This window comes from Ambystoma mexicanum, chromosome 1p (genome assembly GCF_040938575.1).
Source record: "Ambystoma mexicanum isolate Mex_15411 chromosome 1p, UKY_AmexF1_1, whole genome shotgun sequence".
NCBI classification, from domain to species: Eukaryota; Metazoa; Chordata; class Amphibia; order Caudata; family Ambystomatidae; genus Ambystoma; species Ambystoma mexicanum.
This window is the reverse complement of record NC_090921.1, coordinates 635,129,872-635,149,561: the sequence shown is the minus strand read 5'-3', so window position 1 is coordinate 635,149,561 and position 19,690 is coordinate 635,129,872. Positions and strand designations below refer to the sequence as shown.

Sequence of the window (19,690 nt, the reverse complement as noted above, 5' to 3'; positions counted from 1 at the left end):
CTGCAGGGCTTCTGCAACATTCTGAAACCAGAATTATGGTGCAGCCTGAATACCAGTGGTGGGATGGGAATGTTGTTTGGACTTGTGGCCACGTGTGCTATGTGAGATAGATTTGAGGCCTGTTGGACACACTTGGGTAGACTTCCGGGAGAAACAACAAATGCTTCTGAGCCCTGTCCCAGTCGCATGATATACGCCTCACACATGCAGCTCTTTGCCAAATGGCCAAGGATCTCAGTAAAAAGCTGAGCACAGCATCTGAGCAAGTCATAGTGAGAGTTGAGATGCCTCTCTGCCTGAAAACCGAGATACTATGGAATGTTAAAAGAGTGCCTTGTTCCTAGTATCTCTGGCAGCTGTTTCTCCGAACCAAAAATGCCATGCCTCCCATTACTTGTCGCTATTCACTTAGGATAAGCAAGGGCATACTCAGTCAGCCCCTTCCTTTTATCTGGCAATTCCTTGTTCCCTGGGCACATTGTGTACAATGTATCCATTTAAGAGAGAGAGAGAGACAGAGGGAGGCAAGGTTTAAGAGAAGCAACGCGAGCAACTGAAATGGCATCTGTCTGCAGAGTGCATGGAGATCATTTTTTTGAGCCCTGTTCAGGTTTTTCATGGCTTGATGGGTCTTTTAATGATTGGTCAGGCCTTTTATGACACGTCATACCTTTATCATGCCTTGTTATGCCCGGTTATAGCTTGCTACAGGTGTAGTCTTGATTCTTTGTACTCCTCACTAATCTGTTCACCATTCTACTTTCTACCTTATACTATAATGCTCCCAGGAGTCCCACTGCAATTCTTCTCCTAGGTGCACCGCTGATTTTGCTACTCGTGTCCCACTGCAGTGCTGCTTTCAGATGTCCCACTGTTAATCTGCTCACTAGGACTGCTACTGAGTGCCTCTGTAGCTTTCCTCCTGCATGTCGCAAAGTAATTTTTCCATGTTGTGATTTTCCTTCTAGGTGCCCCACTGTAATTTTGCCCCACTGTGGTTTTTCTCCTATGTGTTCCACTGTAATGACCCCAATAGACATGGAACAAGAGGCATTTATGGATGAGGCTCAAGGATGGGGACATGGAGGAAAAGGTAACATCAGACAGTTAATTCCCATTGTCTGTGAAGGAAATGTTGACAAGGAAAGTGGTGGGTAGCAGGATCGTGGTCCACTTTGCAGACTCTCCTATGAAGGGACTGATCATTTCCTCGTGAGGGGCGATTCAAGGAAAATCCCGGGCAAAGAATACCTACTCAATCACCAAATGTCTGAGCCGCAAGGAGGGTCGGTGAATGATTTAATTAGGCAAAAACACAGTAGAATGGCAAGTTTGAACGTGGATACGGCAATAGCACTAATAAGATAATGTGGACAAGAGTTGAGAGGAGAGTTTGGGAGATTACTGGGGGAATTTCAGGCTACAGCACAATAATTTAGATTGCTATATGCACTGAAAATTTGGAAAGGTCTGCAATATGTTTGACCTTCCTTTGGATGCAGTTGACTCAGGAAGTATGGTGTATATGCTCCCACAAGACAAGGTGATCAAGCTGAAAGAGTTGGTACGTAAAGAATACATGTTGAATAGGATGCAACAGTTTCTGGGTTATTAGAACTTTGTGAATAGGGTAATGGCCTACAGGAGGGCCTGCAATCGAAACATTATGTTAGCCGTGCGTGGGGGAAATGTGGTCAGAGGAAGCCCCATCGGGGGACCAGGATTACTCACAGGGTCGAGGAATCCCTTTTTACAGATAGCCATGGGCCTTAGCAAATGAACAAGTTGGGAGATGAACTGGAAAATCTATTTCTGGTCCCCACTCAAAACACGAAACAGAAAAAAATGTTGGCAGAGATATGAAGGAGGAAGTAAAACCTAACACCTGACAAACAGATCTTACATATTCTGAGATTGGAGTCACTTCTTGTATGTGCATGTTCTGATGAACATTAAAGCCACTGCTGGAGCCATTGAAAGGCAAGCACAACTTCCCAACCCTGAAAAATGTCAATATTGCTAAACCATGGTCTGTTCTTATTTGTTTCAGGGAAAATGTCTGGTTTAGAATTGAGGGTATAGAGGAAGCAGTCCCCAGGGACATGAAAAGAAGCAGCTTAAGACCACATGACAATTAGTGGTCACAGTCAATGTCTCCAATTAATGGTAATCAGCCAGAGAACTGTGTATGAGGGTCCACAGTAGAACACACATAATCTCACTAGCAGTAGTGATAAAAGGGTAGAGTTTCAGGTTATACAGAAGGTGATGGCACAGAGATACTCAAAGCAGTGAGGAGTAGGAGGCTGCTGTTTAACTGGTATATGCCAGAAGAGGTGAGGCTGGGAAACAAGGCTAGCTCAGTAGAGTGATAACCATGCAAGACACATTGCATACTCCTTTGTTCAAAACTTTGCAGGCTATAACAGGTTGTGCAAACAACACCTGGCGAGGAGTCTAGTTAACATGCTGATAATCCCATTGAAAAATGGAGGGAGATGGGGTTTGCAATTTTATACTAGAGAAAACCTTTAAAAATGTATTTGTTAAAAAAGGAAATAAAGTAAGAGACTCAAAGCACCAGATTAAATCACTTTGAGGTGGATGTTATAAATACGCCTCAATTAGCCACAAAGGGTTTTAAAATAAGTAATAAGCTAATTGAAGAATTTTCACCAATGCCGGGAGGATAGCTCAGGGGCAAGGCGCTTGCCATGGAAACAAGACAATGCGGAGCAGGACGGTTTCGATACACGGTCCCACGTTTACAGGCTGGAGTCCGGCATGAAGAGAGATATAAATGATCAATTATGCTTTTTTTTATAGACCCTGATGAACTGAGAAATGCTGCTTAGGTAGAATGGGAAGAAGCTGGAAGCTAACACATTAATGTCCAGTTCACTAAGGAGATGAAGAACAAACAAAGTAAAAAGAAATGCCCTAGAGACTCACAATAGACAAAGAACTAATGCAACCAAAGTTGAAAGCAGGACAGCAAATTCAATGCCAAGGCTGGCGGAAACATTCCCAGATATTGCTTCTGGCCAGGATGAGCTAAGGGTAGACATGAGATATGGCCCCAAAGCTCTCTAACAGAGCTAGAGAGGTTGGATTCATAAGTCAAACCGCTGGAAACAAGACCGTCTGACACAGAGGACTCCAACAGGATACCAGAACGCCCTATTGTGCCCGACAGCAACTATGATAAAATGTACAGGAAGTTACCACAGGAAGAACTACAATAGGAATTACAATTTTTTTAATGGAAAATTGTGGCCTTTATATACAGTGCCCAGGTAGTCCCAACCTAAAAAGAAAAAAACAACAGATTTGATTTTCCACCTCAATCCTAAATGCGGAATATATTTAACGTGTTTTAATCAATAAGTGTGCGACCCCTAAAAAAATCATAATGGACTGAAAACAAAGGCATATAAATAACATCAAAGAAAAATGAATTCCATATTAAAAAGAAAAACATCTCATAATAAACAAAAACAAGTCAACGTATTTATTTATTTATTTGTATATGGTTAAAAATAACCTTTACAAAAAAATACAATTATAAAAACAAACATAGAAAAATATTATTTAATAAATGATTACAGAACGTAAGCAAAAGCCAGATAAAACACACTTAAAAGAAGATAACTCAGAGCATATGAGCAAGCTATCATAATTACTTAAGAAGAAAAAGAAAGCAAAATGCACTCAATACTTAATATCATCCTCTTAAAGACATAACGAACAGGAAACTACCATTGAAGAATTCCAGCATTCTGCTCTTACAGTTATTTAGTCAGCATTGCCCACATGCAAATCAGTTTGTGTTTCCAATTTGCATACATGTCTCAAAAACCTTACAATTGATATTTGTAACGATTTATATGCTCCATGTAACATTTTTATCCATAGTGATTGCAGATCGATTGGACCTGAAGGAGCCACATATTTACTAAAGGAATTAATCCGATAAGGTCTTAATACAATACAATATATCATCAGATGCTCCAGAGTCTCTTCCACGACCAATACCTCACAAAACCGGCAGCCAAGTTCCCTTACAGGGTCTTTGCTGCGGGCAGTTTGAATTTCTCTAGTCGGTAGGGCATTGCACCTGAAACATGTAAATATATGCCTGGATGTTTTATCGGGGAACAGTGCTAAATATGATTCCACCGTCCCTAAATTTTTGTAATGGGAGACGATGTGTTTTTGGAACCTAGTGGCTCCTACAGAACACATTGTGCTATCCCAGTCCCCGCATTCTAGACTTTTTTTGACCTATTTGGATTAAACATTAGAAGTTCTAGGGATAGGCCCCAGTGCTCAAGATATACCGTACATTCATCCCTAAGGTTATTACTGCGTATACCCGAGCCTAGGAGATCATATAATGTGCCCCTCGTAGTTGTCACCATTTTCCTGATTAGTCAAAGTTTTTTCCACATTATCATAGATGTAATTGAGTTTAGGCCTAATTGATATCGTAAAACTGCCACCAGCGTACACTTCGGTAAACATGACAAAATTGTTTTCAAGAATTTTCCTTCATATTTGGGAAGAATTCCACCCCGTAGCAGAACTGTGGTAATATCTTTTAATAATAATAATTTGGCATTTATATAGCGCTACGGACCCTCAGGTATCTGAGCGCTGCTTATTATTACCCACGGTGTGTGGTGCTCATTTATCGACCTCGGAAGGATGAAAGGCTGAATTTGGCCCCGCTGGGATTCGAACCTGCATTAGTAGGCTCTGCACGCATGTCTAAGCGAGCACTCTATTGCTGCGCCAAAGCGCACCGCAGGTAGAGCCGAGAATTTTCCATATGTGATGTCAAATTTCTTTTGTTGGATCAATAGGGGAGTAATTATTGCATCCATATACTGTCTGTAGTGTGATTTTTGTTTGTTACCAAAAATTGGATACCCCAAATATCGTATATTGGGCTTTACCGTGAATTTTATATGGTTCAGAAACCAAGAATGTTGTTTAAAGTAGGGGCGCGCATGTAGTCGAATAACCACTGTCTTGTTCTCATTAATCTGTAGATGATTTGCTACAGTATAATCTCTGAATCTGCAAGTAATCTGAGTAATCGCTGCAGGCCTACTGCAGTGTGGTTGAAGAGCATGAAGTCATCTGCGTATGCTGACCAGCAGATTTTTATCCCCTCAGCCCGCGGGGATACAAACGTCACCTCTTCCAACCCTTCCCCTACATCGGAGACATATAGATTGAAAATCGTGGGGGCGAAAACGCACCCCTGTCATAATCCATTTGGTGCATCAATTAAACTAGATAAGCAACCCTCAATATTCAAACAAACCTGCAATTGGGACCCCTCATCTAACTTGATTAGAATAGAGAGCAGGATTGGAGGCATTTCCAGATGTTTTAACTTGCCCCACAGCACTATTCGGTCCACTTTGTCAAATGCCATAGACAAATCAATGGACGCAATATAAATAGGCGCAGCATCTTTTTTCCATGCCATTTCTTGCATGACAGTTAACATGAGTCCTCCCACATCCGTCCCCACATTCTTTCTGAAACCAAATTGTAATTTGGATAGTATGTTATTTTTGTTAATCCATGTATGTATATAATTTAATATGATACCAGAGAAGATCTTTGAGTCCACATCCAATAGGGCTATTGGCCGATAGTTAAGAGGATTGGAGGGGTCACCCTTTTTGTATACTGGAATCACAAAAGAAATATGCCAAGAGGACAGGATAACACGAGTCAGGAGAATGTCATGAAACAATACAAATAATATTTTTGTCCAAAGCTGTTTGTTTTGCTTAAAGACAATATTAGCGAGGCCATTGGGGCCAGATGCTGAGGCCCTAGAGATCAAAGCACCGATATCCTCCTAAGTGATATCAATATTCCATTCTACATTTATTATTTCAATGGGAATTTGCATAGTACTATGTTTTATTTGGTAAAGGCTACCAAAATGGCCACCCCACTGATGATCAGAGATTGGATTCGCTAATGCCAAGCAATTACGGGCTGTCTTGTCGTTGGCCAGTGCCCAAAATGATCTAGAAGAATTATCCCTTAGTGCACTCAGCCTTCTTTCCCCATCTAATTGATATAGCATTGTTCTGCGTTCCTTAATCTTCCATTTCCAGCGGTTAGCAACTTGTTTTTTTAATGCCATTATATTTTCAGGAGGAAGTACTGCATTAGCCACTTGCCTCAGGGCCTTTTGTCGCTGACTTTTATAATCTCTTATCACTGAATCATAGACATGCGTATGGTTTAAACGGGCCCGAACTACATTTATGGGAACTGGCGTGTGTGATATTACATTGCCCACATAACTTGAAAAATAACCCTTCGAATACATTATGTACTTTCTATCCAAGGTGGAGGAGTTGAAGTCTCCAAGAAATACTGCGTTTGTTTTTTCTACATTGGTCTTGTGCCACAGTATTCTATTTTTTCTTGGTTTATTTCCAGGTTCGCTAGGTTCAGATGTACACAACTCTGGTCTCTTTTCCCCTCAAAATTAACATACAGTATCTTATGATCACTGCAGTTCATCTTCAACAGCTTAAACTCCTCCACCTTGCCCATGATTGAGTCTGAAAGGAAAATATAGCCCATAGCACTTGTTTGCATGCCTCTAAACCAGGTAGTATATGGGATTTTATCTTTCCACAGACCCAATATATTTGACAGGCCCCATGACTCCACCAAAGTACTCCAGAGATACCCCTGCATGTTTTTATTACACTGTGACCAATTGAAATTTCCCAAAACCTCGATTGTAGTTAGAGAAGATTAATTTCCAATTCCTACATTAAAGTCCCCTGCAATTATTGTTACCAGGTTTTTCGAAATTTCATGACATTTCATCATCAAAGCCCCCCGTTTTTTTAGTTCAATCTCAATGTCTAGTTTCGTATTCCAATAGACATTGATAATCAAAAGGTCACTATCCCCAATGGGCGTGCTGTTTTCAAAACGTATTAACAGTAATAAACACCAATCTGTAATCCTGTCCAATTTTATAACTTTAGGCAACAAGGAAGTAGCTACTCCAATTAGTAGACCACCCGCAGGTCTACCTACTGTACCTTGTTTTGCCAAGGAAGAATTAATGATAAAACCATCTAATACATATTCAGAAGTAAACCATGTTTCCTGTATACAAAAAATAAAACATTCTTTGAGTATATCACATATTTCCAATGAGTTCCTCAGTGGCCAATTCCCTCTCGAGTTCCAGCTAATCAGGGGGAAAATTGCATGACTACTAACTATTGGGTATCAGGCCCTGGAGTTGTAATATGGAATCTCTTAATGTAAGGGCTAACCATCTAAGGTTAGGCTCATCGTAAGTACTTTCCATTGACTTGGAAGGCTGATTTTCCTCCCCAAACTGCTCCCTCTCCACCTGGACCTCAGATCTCCTCTCCAGATGCACCCTCTCTAGATCGTATTCCATTTTGTGGAACATACTACTTTCTTTTAAGACTGTCTCAACAGTAAGATTAGAATGGAACACAACCCTCAGATAGTCATATCTTACTGGGTGGACAAAATCCACCAGCCTGATGTCTCCTGTTGTAATAAGAGAGAGATTTGGTATTTCCTTAAACAGGGCCAAAACCATAGGTCTGTTCAAAGAACGAGGGCCCCTCTTGTCAAATAGGTAGTATAAAAAAATGCTCGGAAATTCAGCGCATATGACGGGATGATAGTTAATGGCCACTGATTGTGCTCCCATTGGTGGTATATCAGTATGGCCCCAGGGTGGGATAGTAGTCCGGAAGTCCTCATGACATTCCTGATTACTTCTGCCATCCCTGGACATATCAGGTGGTTTCCTGAGCCCTTCCCCTTCACTTTGTATACCTTCATTCAATAGGCCCCTAGATGTATTTGAGGCCTTAGAATTTCCATTTTTGCAATCCTCTTTAGTCACCTGCACATTTGCCGCTATCGGCGGCACACGCATTTTGTTGTCAGTATCATTTTGAACACTAGATTCCTGTGTCGGACACAAGGTTACTTTAACAGCATATTCACCTCGTATACTGTCATCATGACCTTCCAACATCAGTTTTATGACCCTTCTGATCACTCGTTCCATCACAGGTATCCCTTCCAGAGAATCAGCTTCTGCCACAACCTCTGTGGTTTCTATACCCCCTATGGATTTAGATCCCATTAAGCCGGCGTTATTTCCCTCTTTATTATCGGGTTGCAGACATCTATTGCGCCCAGGACCATTAGATTGGATGCATTGTGCTGTTGTTTCGGGATTATTGGTGACAATCATAGAATGCACTTTTACTTCATTTGCTCCTTGATTACCAGACTCTAGCACGTCTACCACTTCCAAATCAGTAACCCCCACCCTATGGTCCCAGTTCTCTCCCAATGTTAACCTCGTTGGAACATTAGGGGTCACTGTTGGCCTTGGAGGTAAAGCATCTTTATCTGGGGGTGAAACTGGAATTGAGGTTCTATGGAGGGTATGATGGGTTCTTACTGCTTTACTTGTTTAGGGAAAAAGTTAAATAGGCTTCCCTGGATGTTTTGATCTAACTGCCTAGGGCCCTCAGTGTTGGTGATAGTAGTCCTCAGCGGGCACTTAACGCCCTTATTTTTAAAATTTTCAGATATCTGATCGGGTGCGGCCATACCCTCATTCCTTTTCATAGTAACACATCTGGGCCTTCATCTACCTCAATAATATCAGAATCCAGGTCATCTACCTCCCCTCTTAACAACCATCTCCAATTAATTTTGCCAACTTTATCATTCTTCCGTCTATAACCTGATGTGTTCTTTTTACGCATGATGTTAATTTTCTTTGTGTTGCTTTTATTTTTATTTGAATTATGGGTCATTTGCTTCTGCTTCTGCACCCTATCTTCATTTTTGTTGTTATTATTTTTTACATTAGGCTCATTACTCGAGCCCGCACTTTTGTGGTCCTCATTCACTAGCCATTCAGGTTCTTCAGATGGTCTCACGGGGGTGGGTGAGCCACCTAGTGGCGATGCACTTGGTGTGATGACCCCGCGCCCCTCCCGGGGATCATTAGATATCAGTGCTGGCATTCTGGAGTCCAATAAATTCAGATTAGCCAAGCCACCACTAACTGCAAAACAATTTTGTCTCTCTATAGCAGCTATTAGCTGTTTTAAGAGTATGGTATGTAATGAGAGTTCATTTAATATCAAGCTATTTAGGGTGTCCCCTTAGGACGGCCCCAACTCAGACTCCCTGTTCATTGGTTGTGCTGATGAGAGCTCCCAGTCTGCCTCACTCCCCAATTGATACTGAGACAGTGCCATGAGTGAACTATCAATCATTTCTGGGCTTCGTTCACTATCCTTCTGGTGTATAGAGTCTTCCGGCTCAGTAAGAACCTCTAGGCTCTTACTCGGTTCACCTGAGTCAATCAATAGGATAGATTCATCAGCCACCCCCCCCCCCCCACCCTCCTCCACATTCATAGCAACATTTCCCATGGGGGACGGAGGTGATGGAGGCAGAGGGAGTTTACATGCCATACTCATTGTGCCCTTAAGAGGGGTAAATACTAGAGGTGCAGTTAGAATATCGTCAAAAGGACCTGCCACTGCCTTGGATTCTCTCCTATTGAGTGGTACAGTCCTCTTGTAGGTGTCGATTTCTCTTTTGTTTTTCCTCATGCCTCCCGCATGAGAAAATCAAATCCAACAAAAAACCACTCTTGCCTCTGCACCTTTACGCTCAGCCAACCCTCACCCCGCCACCAAGTTGAGCAGCCCAACCGCACTTTCAGTGCACTTCCGGCTAATGCCAGTTAGCAACCAATCCTTTAAATCCACTCAGTTAAGGTTAGAGCTCCACTACCATTAATTCTCAGATATCTATCTAAAGTGGAACCAATGCCAGCATACATAGCAACATATGCACCTTGCCTCCCCGCCTCTCCGCCACCCGAACAGCCAAACAGCCCACTTGCGTGCCACTTCCGGGTGCGCGCGCGGGTGCGCTAGCACGGGAAGCTATAAGCACGTCGGAGCCGTGGGCTGGAGGCGTGGTCCGGGGAGCAGGGTGCAGAAACAAACAACGGACTCTGTGGAAATAGTAGAAATACCAAAATCAGTGGTGCAGCCTATCTTTAAAGCACCACACTGTCACCAACATGAGTCCGCAAGTCCTCAACCCCCCAAGCACAGATCCCCAAGTCCCAGAGTCCCAGAGTATGTCCCAGAGTATGTCCCCAAGTCCCAGCGCTTGGCACCAGTACTTCACAGTACTTCACAATACTTCGAAGGGTAGCCTGCATGTTTCACTGCAAAAGGGCCTTCTGTCCTTCCTCTTGCCAACTCACTTAACAAAGATACGAGCGTCCACAACGTCCACAGAAAGGAAAACAGCGCCTCAATCCAGGCGTTCCAGTCTCACAGACTCTCCAGCCAAACAGCCCACTTGCGTGCCAGGCCACTTCCGGGAGTGCGTGCGGGTGCGCTAGCACGGGAAGCTATAAGCACGTCAGAGCCGTGGGCTGGCGCAGAAACAAACAACGGACTTTGACAAAGATAGAAGTGTCCACAGAAAGGAAAACAGCACCTCAATCCAGGCGATCCAGTCTCACAGACTCACAGACTCTCCAGCCAAGTCAACGTATTTATAAAAAGACATAATTGGAATCTGATGTACGTTCCATAATTAATACATAAAGAAGAAAAGATTTCTTAATAATTCATAAGTTGTATTTGCTTAGAATATTGCTATCGCATGCAGAGTTGGTAGACTAGTTTTGACAAACGGGCCATCTAAGCCACACCCAGCCTTCCCCAGGACCATTTATGTTGTAATTGGGGATATTCTTATTATACACATATTTGGGTAAGTCATTGATTATGCAGTATGTGGCTACAATAATTACATTATGCTCACAAATGCTAATCATACCACCTAGGAATACCTATCTCAAAAAATGTGTGAAAGAGGAGTGTTTTAATCTGGGAGCAAATAGAATATGGCCAAGACCAAGGTCATTAAATCCACATCACTATAAGAAAATATCTACAACCGGACTGAAAAAAGATCACTTAGCGAGGTTATCTTTATTTGAAAGACGATGCCTAGATTTCTTGCATTTTCTCCAAGTTCTTCCCTTCGATATAGGGAAGGCGCTCTCTAGGCAGCTGCAAATAACCTTGACCAGAACCAATGGAAGCCAGGAAAAGCATCCTAAGTAATAGGTGAGCACCAGACGTTCAATGCATAACTCAGCTGCTACAATAAATACGTTATTAAAGATTCCTATAAAAAATTCAGAGCCATCTAACATCGAGATGTGTTGTTGGAAAAAGTGAAAAGGTTGTGCTGTCTACTTCACATTTGGCATGATAAATACCACACAATGAAGCTGAAGGCCCGCCAGAATGCTGTGGAGGCCAGGACTGGTTGACTGCATTTCTGCGAATTGAATTGATTTCACAGAGTACACCTCTCTGGGCCCCTCAAAATCTCGTTGCTATTTCTTATGCTAGAAACACCAAATCAAATTCTGAGCTAACAGTAGTTTGCAAAGCCAGGGTCAATTCTTTGACCAGAACAAATTCCTTACATTCAAAGCACTATCTCGCAAGTATGTTCTTTCTTGGTGCACTTTGTGCCTGGATGAGGGACTGCATTAAACATTAAACAGTATTGGAATGCGGACAATACATTAAAGATTGCTGGCCTGGGAAACGTGACTCACTAATTACACAATGATCAATCTGCATGTCCATTAAGCTGATGCACAGGGCATTCAGGAGAGGGAATCTAGAGCCAAAGCTCTATAGAACCAAGTTGAGTTTTGATATACTCACTAAAGTTGTACAACTTAGTACAGAAAACATACGCTGACGTCGATGCTTTTTAGAACTAGACTGATATGAAGCATTCATTTCCTTGTAGTCGTGCAGGCTTAGCTGGTATCGGTCCACAAGCTGTTTCCGCAGCATGGATTCAGGGCTATTACCAGTCACATCCGCCCCACTACAAGGACATTAATTCAAAGCCAACAGTTTGAATATACATTAATGATAGTAGCACCCCATGGACGTTGTCCGGAGTGCTAACATTGTTTCTTGAGAAAAGGAAAAAACACTATTGATTTCGTACATGCCCAAAAAATACTACATACAAAGATGACTGCCAGGTGGAGGAAAGAGTAAAAGGACTAACCCTACCACCTTGGGAAGTAAGTTAGTTGGTAAGGTGTGGGAGAGGGCAGGTGGGTAGTAGGCATTAGTAGCGGTTAGGTGAGAAAGGAAACGCGGACTGCATGGTCAAGGCAGAGAAACGCAACATGCGGGCCCAAAGAAGTGGCGTAGGATACAGGACTAGAATGCAGGCCTGTACCAGAAGTTGAAGCTTGCGATCCAAGCCTCCTTTGATATTGATATTGATATTTTATTTCTATCGCGCTCGTACACAAGTGTGTCAGAGCGCGACAAGGCAAGAGAGGGTAACAGGGGAGAACAAAACAGCGATTTTACTAGGCCCAGGGACATTAAGAAAGCGCAAGTGCATGGGAGAGAGGAAGGGGAAAAGTGCATGGAAGGAGGGAGAAGTGGAAAGTGCGAATCAGAGGAGAAACAGATAAATAACAATAATTAAATAATAAAGGCAACAAAGAGTGGTAATGCAGCCAGCAATTTGCAAGTGCTAGGTTTAAGGCAGCAGACAGGGTAGGTCTGATAAGTGCAGGAAGAAAAAGGGGGGGCATTATGGGTACAGATACAGACCCCAGTGAAAGGGATTGCCAGGAGGCAGTGCGGGAGGGTGGCAGGGTGAGCAGGTACCTGGGCCCGAAGGACAGAGGGTGGCCAGGTGCACAGTGCCAAGCGAGAACAGATCAGCAGGGGAGAGGGGGAGCGAAGGCAGAAGAAAAGAGATTGGCTGGCGTCATTCCCTTGCCTGCTAATATAGATTTGTGGCATCTGGTAGCAAATGTGTATATTTCTTAATAGGGATTTTAGTATAGACACATTCCCTTCGAGTTGTAATTGAAACCTGATCTGAATGGGGATAAAAAGAAAAAGATTAAAAAGAAAGTAATACATACATTTCCCTTTGCTGTTGCGGCAAAGCATTTTTTCCAGACTCGTCCGTTCGATAACATCTAGTATTTCTCCTCTTTTGTGTGAAAGATATTTTCCTCCACCTTTCTTGATCTTTGCATTTGGATCCACCATCATTTGGGTCAAAACTTTAATTTCTCCTTCAAGCTGAAATAGATTAAAAACGATTAAAGGCCATTGTGCACAAGGGCCCGAGATGGCATTAGTCTGTGCAGCGCTTTTTAAAATTGGAGTATGAATTTGGCTGAGGAATTTATTTTGCGCTGGGAAATATGACGAAAACCGCGGAGACAATGGGATTGGAGTCTGTGGCATGCAGCCCTGCAGGGGTCAGATTAGCAGTCTCCATATATTTTTTCTCTGCGGTTTTACGGGCAAACATAGCTGATAAGCATCAGAGCACTGTACAAGGTAGTCAAAAACCTCTGCAGCGGAAACTGGTCGGGAACAATTTGCCACTGTGTACCTAATTTGGAAGGTGGGTAGAAGGTAAAGTGACTCACCATACAACAATTTCTTGTTGATTTTCTTGTAAGGATCTTAATCGCATCTCATAGAGCCTAACATACATCCTGCATCAAATGTATAGGATTTTATAAGAATTCAATAAGTAACTGGGTGTCATATAAGTTCTCTAAAGTTCTTATTATTGTTCCCAAAACCCCACAGTTTCTCACCAGTTCTCATAAGCGCCTTATAAGAATCTTATCAGTCATTTCTCTGAGGGTCAGGAGCTAGATGCTGAGCTCCTGACTGCTGGAATAGGATTCATCCGTGAATGAGTCCCAGCAGATTTTCTGCAACTGGTTATGTTCTGTGTTGATGCTAAGTGATTGCCCAAGCCAATGGGCAAGGAGACCCAAATGTTCAAAGGAGTGACTGTTCCCCTCACAAACTATTTTCAATGTTTCATGAAATGATTATTGTGGCTTAAATGATTGCTTGTGTATAGGGGGCAAAGTGAAATAAATGAAGGAACTGGAAAAACAAACTGACAGGGCAATGTGCCCTACATTGCTCTGGGAAAGATGTCAATGTGTCGAAGGTAATGATATCTTTCATTTGAGCAATAGCACCCTACCACGAGGTCTTCCCTGGCCAATAACGGCCTGCCGGCCGCGTTAAAAGTCCCCAGCAAAGCAAGGGCTAATAGCGAGGGTGTAGGCTCCATTAATGCATAGGAACGCATTTATCCATGGGAGGGTTCTACACCCATGGCCTAGATACAGCTACACCTGGGTGTGATGTACGGGTGGCTAATACAGGAGAGATGGAGCATGCATGGAGGGCAAGCTATTATGAATTCCAAGACTGTGGTCGCCATGGAAATGGAGACGGGAACTGCCGGATTCCCACTTCATTTCCATTTCTACTTGCTCCCAATGTGGAGCATACCAATGGAGATGGGAGGTTAGGTGGTTGGAGGGACGCGGTGCCAGCACTAGTGAGGGGTGCAGAGGCAAAAGGGCAGGCAGAGGAGGTGGCCGGGCAGTGTGCAGAGACATTGTGAGGGCTCAGAATGCATGCTCTTACCAGTGGATAATGCCTGAGAGATGCTGCTGGTGTGCTAATAGACCCAATAGGGAAATGCTGGTAGCCTGTCCTACATGAATTATGACAAACCAAAGTAAAATAAAACTGAACTGATGATGCAATATGTGTGAAGTAGCGGCTGCTTCCCTTTCACCCCTGAATACTTGCGCCAGCGTGTGCTTTGCCTGCATGTCTTGTGCTCACCTGTTGGCCTACTCACCAGAGTGACACTCACATAGTGCACAGCTCTGCTCATGCTAGCCTGTGTCACTGTTCTTTGAGTTACCCTAGCATGATAATCCCCACCCACCACCCACCCAATTGGCTGGTTAAGAGCTTCTTTGCTGTGTAATTCAAGCATGGGGATATGCCTTTTCATTATGATGCGGTTCAGCTGACTTCAAGGGTGCATATCATTGTGTTTAGAGGTTGTCGGACACCACACGACCACCAGTTTGGGTGATTTACTATTTAAAAGGGATACAGAAATTGGTCACCTTTGTGTTTGAGTGGGTATGCTATCCTAGGGCCCTGTACGGTGAGATTGACTATGAGAGACAACCTCATTCCTCCAAGCACCAGAGGGTGTGATGCTCATTATTTTCACATGAATCTACATTGAGCCGGAAACCACCACTCACCCACAAACCTTGAACAAATTAATTAACTATATTTATTATTATTATTTTTTGAAAATTAGTATTTGACTTTAAAAACACTTTTACCAATTACGATGATTATCATCAGCATACGTTTTCCCTTCACTACAAAATTTAAAAAGAAAATGTTACGACCATTATGTATTCCTTGTGGCTTGTAGTCTTTCTATTAGGATGAACATTTCTTTTAAAAAATATATCAAGGCCAGGGTCAATGATATTCGTTCCCCTTGTATCAGTAGATCCACCACTGGTCAGACGATAACGAGGGTTGGTCGTTGATGAATTTGTCATACCATTTTGTCCTCAATTCTGTTATTGCCGAGGAAAATTGCACTAAATGCTGTAAAGTTTCCTTGTGAGTGCACAGTCTACAACTGAGTTCAGCTTCGTTCCCCACCAGCCTGGCACCCAAAATCTCTCTGGTTGGGAAGAGATTTAATCGAAAGCACATAAACTGTGCACGGTAATGGTTACTTATGAATTTTAACAGGAATTTGGGAAGTGAGTTGAGCGAGCAGGACTTCAAAAAGGGCTTTCCCATATAACTTGAAGGCCAACTTTTTTTGCTGCGTTTTAATCCAGTCTTGAGCCCACAGCTTGCGTTTCACACCAATGGGGTTGGTTATTAATGTTTCGGCTGAAGTTTCTAAGAGCCTCATTCTCACAACGTGCCCCCTGACCCTTCCAAGAGAGCAGCTTGCAGTAGTTTATAGCCCAGTGGCAGCGTTGATAGTATGTATTTGTGAAACAAGGCCAAAGACTTCCAAACTACCATTGCGTACTGGGAGCTTAAGCCAAGCTCCATTCTTATGGCCTGGATAGGATACCTCCCAGTAGGTCTAAGACCTTCTTCCAAAATAGGCAAGCCAATACCAACCATAATGTTGCCAGGAGAGCAAAAAACGCTTAAGCACTCTAAGTAAGGATAGACAACACCTTCATATGATAGAATGACACTATTGGGCAGATTGAGTATTTGCAGTACTTTTTTTAAGATTATCCGTGCCTGTGCAGCGAGATACTTACCCTTGCTTCGGAGGATGTGCTCTCTTGAGGCGTCATTTGTACTAACATTTAAGCACATTCCCAGGTAAGTCAACAAACTTATTTTAGTTCTTTTCTCGCCATTCAGGAACCACGAGTGTTTGCTTCCTCCTCTGTCGCCCGCTGTTTCCATTATCAATATTCAGGATTTCTTGGCGTTGATCTTAAATCCATTGTCCCAAACATATACTTGAAGAGCGTCTAGTTGTCTTTGCAGGCCAATCAGAAGTTGATCTATAAGGACAAGATCATCAGCATACAATAGTCTATCAACAGGGGCCCCAGCTAATTTCGGTGGAAAGCTTCTCGCTTTCTTCAAGGTGTTTTGGATGTCAGAGATGAAAATGTTGAATAGCGCTAGGGCTAGAGAGCAACCCTGCTTCAAGCCCTTCATGGTCATGATAGGCTCAGAAAGCAGATCCCTCCTGTCCAATCTGACTCTTAAGGGGGTCCCTGCGTAAAGGTCTTTTATGGCTTCAACTATATCTTCGGGGCATTTCCACTCTTTGAGCTTCGACCAGAGTTCTATGCGGTCCATTGTGTTGAAAGCCTAGGCCAAGTCTATAAATGGCAGATAGAATTTAGTAGCTCTCTTCTCCTTTACACATCCTTTTAAGATGTTGATCAAGAAGATGTTCAGGTCTGTGCCCACTCCTTTGACAAAGCCAGATTGCCTTATGTCATAGTTCCCAGAGTTAGTACTCCATTTTGCGAGACCCTGCAGGACTAGTGCTGCACAGATCTTCCCTGCCACGTCCAGCAGAGCTATGGGCCTGTAGTTAGAGGGGACCGACCTGTCCCCCTTTTTAAAAATTGGGACTATAATTGAGGTTTTCCATGAGGGCTGTACTCGCCTTGACCTTTTGATGTGGTCAAATAGGACCCACAAGAAGGATGCCCACTGCTCCGGGTCCATCTTTAGCATTACGTTTGACATCCCATCCGGGACCGGGGCCCTTGAATTACGGGCTTTATTGATTAAGATGAGGATGTTGTCTCTGGTGATCTCAAAGGTCCATCCTTCACGCCTCGGAGTTTGAATGTCGCACTTTACCAGCTCATTAGTCTGGAATAATGAAGAAAAGTGGTCCAGCCAGGCACTGGCCGAAACTGTTTTGGTCAATAGGGACTCCTGAGGGGCACTGAAACCGTTGATCATCTGCCAAATTTCTCTCGTATTTTTGGACGCGATACTCCTCAGCATAATTTCAGAATCCTGTTGGAGCAACTCATATTTCCGTGATCGAATCCAGTTGCAATGGTTTGTTTCAATTGACTTGCTGATGGTTACTGCGTCATTTGAATCCATCCTTTTGATGCGCTTCACATTTAAATTAAGGATCTTTTTCCTCCTTGCCACTACTTGATCATAAGTATGCAATGGTGAAAATGATCATCTTGGATCCAGTTTCCTAGATTCCACGAAGTCCATCATCAGTTTAGGGTAGTCTAGGACTTGTTCTATTCGAACTTCCCTTTCCCGATTCAACTGGGCTTTGAATCTATTAGTCAACAGCTCGATTCTCTCTGGATAGAGGATTTGTCGGTTTCTCCCTTGACCCACTCCCTAACTATATGCTAAGGTTCTGGGCAATATGCCAACTTTAATCATACCCTATGGCCCAAATAGTCTTTGAGTGGAAAAATCAACAAAATGAGGCAAGGTTTTGTATGAAATCCTTTGAAATGACGTAACGTAACATCGAAAATCCTTCACAAACACGCATGCCATTTGAACAAATACAACGCTTGGGGCATTCCAATCAAACCACTTCCACATATTGTTGTTATTCGATTTCGATCAATATGTATTACCTTAAATTTCTTTTTAATGTCCTTCTCCTCTTTTTCTTCCTTCTTTAATTTTTTTAGGTTTTTCTCTTTAGACAATGGGGACAAATCTGATTCACTGGACAGCCTGCAAAAAAAATAGACATTTCAGATTTGTATAAACATTCTTCATAATACTTAAGTCTCTCCAATAAAGATTGGGGCAAAATAAGTTTATCGAACGTCTATTAAAAAAATTATGCGGGCAATTCACAAATCTTTTTCCATGGAGGAGCGGGACTGACGCCTTGAAAGAAAGCATTTTCATGTCACCTGATTCAACGATGGGTTAAAGTTCCACCTGTATGCTTAACTTTCAAGGGAAAACTGTGCTCAATCAGATTTGTAAAAGGGGACATTCCAGAATGTTTGCAAAGAAGGATATGGGGAAGGCAGTACAAGCATTGGCAAGCAAGCACCCACCCACCAAGTCAGAATCTTGCACAGGTGGTCGTTAATGTATGCAAATGCATTTTCCACACTTAGGGCCTAATTCACCGAAGTGTTTTATAAGGTCAAAACCCCATTGGAAAACGCTCTGTTAATCTGAGCCTTACAGTCTCTGCAAGGCTTAATCACACCTGAGTGGTCGAGATGTAAGTGATGACATGAGCGCGGGAATCACACCAATCACTAAACGATTTCCAGGCTGTAGGAAATGGCAACAGTTATGGGTCAATTAATGACAGAGTGGAGGAAAAGGAATTTAAATGTTATAAGAGTTTTAATTCCTTTTTTCACCTTTGTGCATTGCATACGTAGCACACCTGTAACCCCACATTTTAAGTCGTAAATGCATTTTCTGATATGTGTTCCCTGATTCAGTGTGGGTGCCATGTCCTGCTGTGATCCATGCCCCTATGTATTTGCAAATCACGCAAGGTGCAATTGTCTATGCGTGGCTGCCTACGTTTCTGAACCTAACCCAGCGCCCTTGAGACCTTATTGCCGCCTTTAGAGGAGCATCTGGTCCACTCAGGTATACCCAGGATTATGATAGGCACTTGGCCACTTAGTACTCACCCTTGCTGAAATGAAGACACACACTTCTACAAGCACTGCAACCTCCAGCATGTACCATACTCAAGACCTGAATGGTAGAAGTCCCCTTGTATTTTCTTTCCATCTCCTGAGTGGCCATGTCCAGACCCTTAGTTCTCCACGGAGGGGATGCCCAGGTACCGGCTCCACAGTTTATGCACTTATCAAGCACAACCCAGCCTGAATGCTCAGTGCAAATCTGGCTTTCATCTCTAAGGGGCTAGAGTCTGGAAAAGCCTTAAAACCGTTCCAACAGGTTCCATATGACCGGTTTAGGTCATTCAAAAAGGTGATTGTTCCAATTTACAAAAGTTACTTTAATTTCCGAGGACATGATGTATTTCTAAATTCATCCTTGTGACTGTAGGCTCCATGAAGAACTCATTATTTCTCCTGTTCTAGCTAAAATATGAGATGGGCCTATACATTGCCGCTTCAACAGCTGCCAGTAAAAAAGGGTCATGAGAACCTAAT

At 42.8% G+C, this 19,690-nt stretch overlaps 1 protein-coding gene across 2 annotated transcripts in view; it reads right to left on the bottom strand.

Annotated features, from left to right (window-relative positions):
- The window catches only part of LOC138577796 (FYN-binding protein 1-like), a 565,956-nt gene that overhangs the window by 62,005 nt on the left and 484,261 nt on the right, over nt 1-19,690 (bottom strand). For both annotated transcript variants that reach the window (XM_069649655.1, XM_069649656.1), the window contains 2 exons: nt 18,161-18,263; nt 13,091-13,253 (listed from right to left, as the gene is read on the bottom strand). In XM_069649655.1, coding sequence (XP_069505756.1) covers nt 13,091-13,253; nt 18,161-18,263 — 266 coding nt within the window. The remainder of the gene's footprint in view (nt 1-13,090; nt 13,254-18,160; nt 18,264-19,690) is intronic.